The 10,824-nt window shown below is 34.5% G+C and overlaps 1 protein-coding gene and 1 long non-coding RNA gene across 6 annotated transcripts in view; one reads left to right on the plus strand and one right to left on the minus strand.

Moving 5' to 3' along the window:
- The window catches only part of LOC133882176 (uncharacterized), a 44,487-nt gene extending 43,806 nt beyond the window's left edge, over positions 1-681 (minus strand). For all 5 annotated transcript variants that reach the window (XR_009902637.1, XR_009902633.1, XR_009902635.1 and 2 more), the window contains exons 1-2: positions 471-681; positions 192-297 (exon numbers count right to left, since the gene is read on the minus strand). This is a non-coding gene — a long non-coding RNA (uncharacterized LOC133882176). The remainder of the gene's footprint in view (positions 1-191; positions 298-470) is intronic.
- Positions 682-5,668: 4,987 nt separating this feature from the next.
- On the plus strand, positions 5,669-6,621 carry LOC133882175 (germin-like protein subfamily 1 member 7). Its single transcript, XM_062321289.1, has 2 exons — positions 5,669-5,853; positions 5,948-6,621. Exons 1-2 carry the CDS (start codon positions 5,727-5,729, stop codon positions 6,487-6,489), a joined length of 669 nt encoding a protein of 222 aa, XP_062177273.1. The 5' UTR covers positions 5,669-5,726; the 3' UTR covers positions 6,490-6,621.
- Positions 6,622-10,824: the final 4,203 nt, after the last annotated feature.

A 10,824-nucleotide genomic window follows, 5' to 3' on the forward strand; every position in this document is an offset into this window, starting at 1 on the left:
ATCGGTTCCAAAGAAAGCACCTCATTTACAACAATCCTAAAATTGAAGTTTTAGACCAATAATAAATCAACCCAAAACTTAAATATCATGTAAGAATTTATTGCAAATAAAGACCTCATGCCAATTCCAATAATTTCATTACATCCCCAAAATTAACCTAACTTCGAAGAATATTAGGGTTTCGAAATTACCTTGGAATAATTGGTAAATTGAACCATTTGATGTTGATAATCGCTACTCTAGGCTTGTAGATGATGGAATTTCACTTGGAAGCAAAACCCATGATCCAAGCTCAAGCTTCACATGAAAATAGATAGAGAAAGGTGAGAAATTCCAGGATTTTAACTCACCAAATCAGCCCCAATGCTCTCTAATACGTGCTGTTTTGGCTAATCTAAAGTGTGCAATTCATGTTCAAATCTTAACCCATGTGAAAGAGAATGAGAGAGCAAGAGGGTTTGAGAAATTACCTATTATTTTCAGCCTTTGAAACCCTTCCTCTTTGTCTTCTGCACGAGCTTAACCCATTCTCATGCTAATCCGAGCTTGTGTGAAGAAGAGATGGGAGTTGAGAGGGGTTGGAGCTCACGGTTTGGTGGGGAGGAAGAAAGACCAAGAGCTGCTATGTTTTAGGGAGAAAAAGAGTAAAAATCTGATTTGGGAGAGGGAGTATCGTGAGCCACATAGAGGAGATAAGGTGTTTTAGTGTAAGTTTCAAAAATGCCCCCAACTTAAGTGAAAGACATGGGCATTTGTGGGCTTTAGTGGAAACTTGTGATTTGGGCCTAAAAAATGTCACTTATATTTTCTTTTCTTGTGCTAGCACTTACAAACCCATAGGATGAAATAAAACACTTGTTTTATTTTACCACACTAAATAGTCTTATTTTTATTTAATCCTAAAAACCCATCAATAATATTTTACCTTTGTCTCTTCCCTTTTCTTAATTAAATCCACAAGTGTAATTTTACGACACTAAGTGGGCTTACTTTAATTTAATTCATAATAAACTTATTAAATAATTTCTTGGATATTACATTTATGATTGAATCGTCAACATTTTTCAAACCCTCGTGCACAATTAGATTAAGAATATGTGCAGAACACCTCACATGAATAAATTAATGATGACAAACAACTCCTTTATTGGTCACAGTTCTTTTTTTAAACCAATCAATTGCAGTATCATTAGCACTTGCATTGTCAACTGATATTGTTAATATCCTATGAATCCCCCATTCAACAAAACACTCTTCTAATTCCCTTGCAATTGTTTGCCCTTTATAATCTGGCACTTGACGAAATGCTAATATCCTTTTGTGATATTTCCATTTAGTATTAATGAAATGCCGAGTGACACACATATAATTCATATTCTAAACTGAAGTCTATGTGTCAGTGGTCAAGCAAACCCTTTGGCCAGCCGTAAAAAACGTGTTCTTCAGTATGTTTTTATCCCTCATATACAGTTTGACATAATCTTTCATCATTGTGTATCGAGAAGGAACCTTAAATCGAGGCTCAAGAATCCTGAGTAGTTTCTAAAATCCTTTTCCCTCCATGGTCATAAAAGGCACTTCATCAACAATAATCATTTTGCAAAGTTCCTCCCTAATAACCTTCTCAGAATACTTGATAATCATAAGGTTGTTACCACCACCATTCTGCCCGACCCCAAAAGTGAACTTAGATTGAGACCTATCCTGTTTAGATTTTAGGCTCTTGTACTTTTGGCATGAGTTCACATGATACAACATAGATGATGTGCCATTGATTTTTGGGTGACATTTATAGGGAGTCCCACAGTAATTGCAATGTGCCACAGGATCATCATCATGGATACTTTTATTTCTAGTGAAATGGTCTCATGCTGCAGATTTGTTTGAAAGATTTCTTTTTTTTTTTTTCTAAGGAGTGGTGGTCGTCCACCACGACCAAGACCACTAGCTGGCATAGATCCAGTAGCAGATGTTTCTATGTCCTCAATCTCTATGGGAGTCACCGGAGTGTCCTCAATCTCTATTGGAGTCACTGGAGTGTTCAGAGGAGAAGATAGATGACAAGAAGCACTACCCAATGAACGTGAGCCTAGAGGTGAATCCATCTGTAATGAATGAAAGCTAAAAATTAATATTATTCCTTATTAATTATTATGGTAAACCAACATGATGCATTATTGTGATTTCATGATTTGAGTCATCAAAGTGATTTTTCTTTTTCCTAGCAAATAATCATACAGTCTAATCTCTCTATATATATAACAATTGTCCAATAATAATGATATGATACTCCCAATAAATTATTAATTTAATTATAATTTTTTTAAAAAAATAGAATAATGATCTCGAAAAAATATGTCAGACAAAAGTTTTTAACTAATAGTCTAATAAAGGGTTGGTTAATTTGAATTCAAAAATAAATAAATAAATAAACGGTCGGTTTAAATCAGTGTTTGGTGTTCTATATAAATTCTATAATTTTTTTTTTTTAAGAGAAACTGATCAGAAGTGAAATTATTATGAAAGAAAAGGAAAAAAAATCTGCAGTGAAATAGTGATTAAGATTGACACACACGGTTCCAAATTAGCCCTGCATCTCAGTTTGATTGGCACAAACTGTGTTCCGAATTTATAATTTTTTTGAAGAGAAACTGATCACCAGTAAAATTATCATAAAAAAAAAAAGAAAAAAAAAATTGCAGTGTAATAGTGATTGAAATTGACACATTGTTCCAAATGATCGCACGTCTTGGACTTTGGACGATGTAGATGTAGCAAATACTAATCGTATATCGGTATATGAAAGAAAGCTACACCCTCTAGTGTCATTCGTGTTGACAGTGTTGTTGCTTATAATTGATGGAGCATTAGTGGAAGAAAAAAGTTACTTATTTCAAGCTATGTCCTTTCAATTATTTTTAATGCGTGTCATGGATTGGTGCACGTCTAAGACGTCCTTGACATGTGGAAGTTGAAAAGTGAAAGACGCACTGGCACTGTGTGGCACACTGCTCCAAAATTTGGAGTCCAACGTCCAACTTTCTAGATAGGCTAGACTAAGGCCTAAAATTTACAACAAAAAAGAAAAATAAATAAAGCCTAAAAGTTAAAAAAAGAAAGAATAAATAATGCATAAAACAACAAGTTTGTTTACCTTTCAAAACAAATCACAGCACGGTCGACTCAGCGAGAAATTGAGAGAGAATGAGTTTCAAAATTCAGAGTTTGATGATGGCAATGATGGCAACAACAAGAGAGAAAGAGGGAATCAGCTTTTTAGGTTAAGTTAGGTTTTTGAGTTCTTTCATGTGATGAATATATAGGATGAAAGAAGTTGAACGAAGAAGGTGTCTTCAACTCCGCATCTGTTTTGTACTTTTTGTAAATACAAAACGGTTTAGTTTTTCTGTTAATATATCCTAGAAGATCCATAACAGAAAAGCCTAGAAGGTATGCCACGCCTCAGCCCAAATAACCATCAAAGATTCAAGTGCACCCCAGCCAAGTTGCAATGCCAAAAAAATGATTCTTGACTTTACCAGCTCAGCTAATTGCTTGCTCGCGCCATACACCCATTTCAAACAAATTTAGGGAGGAAATCTCTACTTCAATAACAACTTATTGGCAAGAATCCCTAAAACCCTAAAGAGGAAGGGCAGAGATGATGTCTTATATAAAGAAAGAGATAATATTCACTTAGGTACGCCCATTTTGCCATAACAGGACTCTGCTAAAATTTCCTTTACATATAAACCAAATAACTTGATCGAGTGTCAGAGTGGTCTCACCATATACAGCCCCGACGAACCCCTCTAACCTCTTTACTTTGTTGCAGTTTTTCTTTTTGGCAAACAAGGTGTGGTCACTATAGTAACAGAGCATTTTGAAATATGTTATGGACATAGCAAATGAAGTGGTGGATTGAGAGGACAAAGAGCAATTTGTGTCAAAATTTTCTATTCCAACATGGCTTTGTTTTCTAATTCCTTGAAAGGAAAGCTGCAGCTAAGATATAAAGAATGGACTTCATGTCTGAACAGTAAAATCTTCGATTGGAGTTAGATCTTTTGTTTTGTTTTTTTTTTTTTTTTTTTTTGGATCAATGATAGTTAGATCTTTTGTTGTAAATGAAACGAAATACACCAGAAACATCAAATTGCATGAATTTATTTCCCCCAAATACCTACAAACCACAAGTAACGGAAGAGAAAAAAACAAAAAGGAGTAGACAAGAATATAGCAAATGCCTTAGCATGGTACATATATAGTAGTTTTTTTTTTTTTTTTTTTTTTTTTTTTTAAAGTACAATAGGAGAAAATAAACCAAACTTAAGGAACTAGAAAAGGAAAAGAGGAATCCGTGCCAAAACAGGGTAGAATGGTTCCAGAAACTAGTAGAGTAGAAAAGTTGGGAATGCAGCTAGAAGCAAATCTAGTTGCGGCCCAGTAAGCCACATGATGGGCACAGAAGTTAGCACTTCGGTTAACAGAGCTAGCGAACCAGCAAGTGGAAGATGGAATAGTGGAAATAAAATCAGAGATGACAGTGGAGATACGCCAATCTTGTGTAATCAATGGATTGTTGATGGCAAGATTAACTGTGAGAGAATCCCCTTCAAATATAACATGAGACAAACCCAAATAAGAGCAAAGCTGTGCAGCAAGAAGAGTCGCAGACGCTTCTCCATACAAAGCCACACAGGGAGGCCTAATCTGAGTAATACTATTGACGATAAACCCATTGGAGTCACGACAAACTGCAGATTGAGCTGAGAAAGTAGAACGAATGGCTGTGTCGTAGTTGATCTTGAAGCAGCCAGGATCAGGCTTCTTCCATACTTCTTTCAAACTAGGGGAACGTGTAGACCATGCAGAGAGATGAATCTTAGAGATTTGATTAACAGAACGTGAAATTGATAAAGCATTAGGAATCAAACCTTCATGCAAAGCCTTATTACGTGAATACCAGATCTGATCACAAGCAATCACTGCAAAAATCTGAAAGAATTGTGTATCCACAAGAGGAATACCTATCTTCTCCGGATGCAAAATAATAAGTAACCAATCAGCCATAGAAGCAATAGGCAAAGCAGAAATATCCAAAGGCCAAAAAGAATTCCTCCAAATTACTCTTGCAATGGGACAGGAGAAAAATAAATGCATCAAAGAGTCACTAGTAGCTGAGCAAAGGGAACATATATAGTTGTTATCTAGGAAAGGTTTTTCTAGCAGAGCAAAAGAAGAATGCTTCACGAGATAAGATCAAATCATTTGACTTCGAGCAATAATTCACGAGATAAGATCAAATCATTTGACTTCGAGCAATAATTCACGAGATAAGATCAAATCATTTGACTTGGAGCATTTCACGCTGTTTGAACATCCACATTTTCCTTGAATGCATAAAATCATTAAATAATTTCACAACTCGAAACATGATTAATTAATTGCTCGTAATCAAAAGTCATGGCTTACAAGCAAACATTTCCCACCTTAATATTTTAATGGGTCAATATTAATTCCAATATTCCATTCATGGAAGTGGTCGGATTTGGCGCATTTCTAATAAATAATCGATAGCTTACCAAGTCTTAGAGGCTCCATCTAGTGAAAAACATAGACCGGTTCACTGACTCCACGCTATAAATAGACATGTTCCCACGCAACGTTAACATCTCTCACTCCTCACATAACCAAGAATTCAGCGAATACAGAAGCTTGTAACGATGAAAGGCGTTCCTAATTATCTCGTAGCTTTGGCACTTATGGCTTTGGCATGCTCCCTTGCCTCTGCCTATGACCCTGCTCCTCTGCAAGACTTTTGTGTTGCAGTTAACACTTCCACCGAGGCTGGTATGTACAAATTCTTCTTCTTGGCTTCTTCTTCTTCTTACTATTATTATGTTCTTTTGGAGTCATTTGAAGAATCTGGATTTCTTTTGTGCAGTATTTGTGAATGGAAAGTTCTGCAAGGATCCAAAACTTGTCAATGCCAATGATTTCTTCTTTCAAGGACTAAACATTCCTAGGAGCACTGTAAATCAGCTCGGGTCGAATGTCACTCTTTTGAATGTGGACAAAATATTTGGCCTCAATACACTAGGTATATCCTTAGCTCGTATAGACTTTGCACCGTACGGCCTAAATCCACCCCATACTCATCCTCGTGCCACAGAGATTTTAGTAGTTTTAGAAGGTACTCTGTTAGTTGGCTTTGTCACATCCAACCCAGATAACCGTCTCATCACCAAAACTCTAAATGCGGGAGATGTATTCGTCTTCCCAATTGGTCTCATTCACTTCCAGTTTAATGTTGGAAAGACCAATGCTGTTGCTTTTGCCGGTCTCGGTAGCCAGAATCCTGGACTCATCGTCATAGCAAAGAATGTTTTTGGATCCAATCCTCCTATCAATCCGGATGTTCTCACCAAGGCCTTCCAATTGGACAAGAATGTGGTTGAGTCTCTTCAGAAAAAATTCAGTACTTAAAGAACTATATATATATGTAATAGCCATAATGAACCATTTGATGGTTTGAATAAGTTTGACATGTCTCTCTTGTTGTAATATCGTAGCAATATATAATTATAATGAAATAAAATAATTGCTTATGTACTCTCATATTTTATCTTTTGTGTTCTTTTTTTTTTAGGCGTAGCATGCGTGGTAACTAAGGTAGTAAAAGTGCACGATTAATCTTATCAGCATTTTTTAATTAAAAAAAAAAAAATCCTAATAACATTTTGAATCCACAAAGCGTTTGAGATATCACTTCTAACTTCTTTAAACACATGCCCTTTGCTTCCTCTTTTCTAAAAAAATAAACTATTAAACATTGAAATAAATGAATAATAAAAAAGGAGCGAGAGCAGATTCAAGAGGTAGCTAGCTATTAACAGGTCTAATATCTTTACATAATCTTTACTAGCTAGCTTATATACCCCACTGTATGAGGATTTTTTTATTTATTATAATTTAATTTTAAGAATGCTTAATATTAAAATAATTTTTATTTATTATAATTTAATCTTTTATAATTTTTTATTTTTTATTTTTTGTAATATATCTTAATAAAACTGTTGCTTTGATACACAAATTGAAAAAGCTTTTCAACTATCATATGATCACTAAGAGACAAACTGAAAGACAAATTTACACAAAATAAAAGCTATTAATTAAGAATATCAAGAGAGGTATTGACGCAGGACGAGAAAAGAATAAATATGTCATTCAGTTTTAATTAAATTATTAGTTTTTGTTTGTAATTCAATAATAGGCTTGGCCAATAGTTAGTCATGTTAGTTTAAATTATTTGTCATTTTATAAGTGGGCTTGACTCTTGGCCCAAAGTCAGTCACATTAGGGTTAGAGTTAGAGTGTCTATTTAAGCATAATGTTCTCTTGTAATATGACAGATTATGATGGAATAAAAAATATATTGTTTCTTCGAGGTGTGAGGCCTATGTTCTTTTGGTGGTGAGATGCTACCAATGCCAGTGAGACGCTGGTTTGTTCTTCCCTATTGTTAATTTGGTGAAACTCTAGGTTAGCTAAATGTTTATCTCTTTAATTTTCTGTTTGTTTTAAATTCTTGTTGCGTCAATTTTGGTATCAGAGCTCTGATACCAGCTCTGATACCAAAATTGACGCAGCAGGAATAACAAAAGAACATAAAATAAAAATAAATCTATGTTAATTTAGAGTCTCACCAAATTAACGAAGATGATAGAACAAACCAGCGTCTCACTGGCCTTGGCAGCGTCTCACCACCAAGAAAGAAGAGAGGAGTCACACCTCAAAGAAACAAAATTGTTTTTCATAATATCATAATCTGTCATATTACAAGAGAACATTATACTTAAATAGACACTCTAACCCTAACCCTAATGTGACTAACTTTGGGCCAAGAGTCAAGCCTACTTATAAAATGGCAAATAATTTAAACTAACATGACTAACTGTGGGCCAAGCCCATTATTGAATTACAAATAAAAACTAATAATTTAATTAAAACTGAATAACATATTTATTCTTTTCAGGTATAGTATGGAAGCATCAAGTAAAGCTAATTTAAATATATGAATAAAAAACATTTTAATTAACGCATCTGTAAAGGGCTTACATCAAATCTCAAAAAAGACATGATTTGTCACCTCGATCGATCCAAACTCTCTGATTAGCAAAAGCTTAAACAAATGGTCACTTTAGAGAAGAACATTAATTCATCGATAAATATTTTACTGAAATTTCATCTTAATTCCAAGTTTGTGAACTTTTTCTTTTACTTTTGTAAAGCAAATAGAAATAAAATAAATTTGAAGTCTTTGTCATGTGGAAAAATTCCAGGACACCAATCCATTGTCCAAAGCACCAGAGTTGAATTAAGTGTAAGAAAAATGTATTTAGTATAATAACTTCCTCAAGATCAAATACAATACCAACTATTAACTAAAATAAAATTTGAAGTGGTAAGATTTGATCGAATTGAAATTAGTGAAACAACTCGATCAGTCTTATATAGTTCAAAGTCAAACATGAGAATCGTACCTACAAAATAAATTTTTTTATTTTTTTATGCCACTTACAGTTAGCCACGTGAATGAGTTCAAAGTCAAACATGAGAATCGTACCTACAAAATAAATTTTTTTATTTTTTTATGCCACTTACAGTTAGCCACGTGAATGAGTCATCCACGTGGCTAACTGCTGGCCACGTGTCACTGGCAACGTGGACATGGTGTGGCAAATCAGGATGATTGGAGGACTTCTCTTCACTCCGCACACTCTACTTGTGGTATTTCAAAGAGAAAACAATATGGGACTTGTATATATTAAGTTTGCTTTGGTTATTGGTTGTTTTATTGGCCTACATGAGTGGATCGGACTTCTCTGTCCCTAGTGAGGATCCAGAAAATCCAAACCCAAAGCGGAATGATATTATTTTTCACAATTCTTTCCAAAAATGTTTGGTCGAAAATATTTTTGAAATTTAATAATAATGAGTATATTTGTAGCTTTTTCAAATGATAATATGAAATTTGTTGTAACGTACGTGCAATGGCTTTCTAACGCTCATCTTATACACTTTGCCTTAACAAGACTCTCCTAATTAAAATTTCCTCTCCATATACACCAACGACTCAATGTGTACTTCATCTGAAATATACTACAATACTCATCTTGTAGCAATTAATTACAAGAAATGCACAAAAAATTAACTAACTGGACTCAAAGGCACAAAAAATTACAAGAAATGCCAAGAATAAATAATATAACCAAAGAGAACATTAATCAAAATAAGTTTAAAACTCAGTGCCAAACAAGCACTTATTAAATATAAGAAAGTAAATACTGAGAATTCATGTCTATCTCTAACACTAGTCGTTCCGGCCTCTTAACTCATTCTCAGCACATCTATAGGGAAGGAAAAACAAAAACAATATTGAGTGAAAAACTGAGTAAACATTAATTAATGCACCTAATCGATTGAAAATGGAGACAAGAATTCCTGACACAGAGAGAGAGAGAGTTATGAAATATAGGTTCACGTCGTTTCCAACTGTAAACGACGTTAATATAAAAGTTGTCTTAAATGGCGTTGTTTTAAACAATTCAAACGACGTGAATCTGATCCTTTTTCAAAGGATGCGAGTAATTCACGTGATACTTCTTAAGTTTTTATTAAACGACTTAAAAAAATACAATTCACTTCATTTTTAGCTAAAGGAAGTTGAGTACTTAAAAGGACCTGTTTAGCAATTAAAAATTATGGTTTCACGCTACGTGTTGCAATTTTAAGCCACTCTAAGGAAGGATTCGGTTTATATATATATATACTGGGTTAAATACGTTTTTGGCCCATGTTGTTTAATGCCTTTATTTTTTGTCCCTTGTAATTCATTTCGTATCGCAGGATGGTACCTTGATTATGACGAAAGACGGAGATGGTACTTTCGTCCAAATTTCCGTTCAAAAATTGACGAAAGCACACGTTAATCCCTCTAAGAAGCTGACATGTGTTATATGCCTAGTTAAAAATTAAAAAAATAAACATTTGACAATAATAAAAACTTTTTTTAAAAAAAAAACAAAAAAAAACAAAAAAAATGCTTTAAAAAATTGAAAAAAAAATTTAGGAGGTGACAATTTTACCACCCCCAAAGAGAAAATGAGGGTGGCTGAAACTACCCCCAAGAGCCTTGAGCCACCCCCATTTGGCCTGGGGGAGGTTTAGCCACCCCACAAGAAGAAAAAAAAAAAAAAAAAAAAAAAAAAAAAAAAGAGGGTGGCCGAACCACCTTCAAAGGCCATAGGGGTGGTTCAGCCACCCCTTGACCGCTCGATCTGCGGTGGCCGAACCCACCCCAAGGCCAAACGGGGGTGGTTTCGCCCACCCCAATTTTGCTCTTTGGGGGTGGCCGAACCACCTCCAATGGCCATGGGGTGGTTCAACTACCCCCAGACCGGCCATAGAGGTGCATGGCTCAGGCAACCCTTCTATTTTTATTTTTATTTTTTATAACTTTTAAAGCTTTTATTTTTAATTTTATTTTTAAGTTTTGATTATTTTCAATATTTTTAATTTTTTATTAGATATAAGACGCATGTCAGCTTCTTAAAGGTGTTGATATGGGCTTCCGTCAATTTTTAAACAGAAGTTGAACGGAAGTACCATCTCCATCTTTAGCCATAAATGAAGTACCATCTACGATACAAAATGAACTACATTGGGCAAAAAAAAAAAGGAGTTAAACCACAAAGGGTTCAAACGTATTTAACTTAGGATTCCTTAGATCTTCTATGTAAGGTCGTTTTTTCCTCAATG

This window comes from Alnus glutinosa, chromosome 11 (assembly GCF_958979055.1).
Source record: "Alnus glutinosa chromosome 11, dhAlnGlut1.1, whole genome shotgun sequence".
Taxonomy (NCBI): domain Eukaryota; kingdom Viridiplantae; phylum Streptophyta; class Magnoliopsida; order Fagales; family Betulaceae; genus Alnus; species Alnus glutinosa.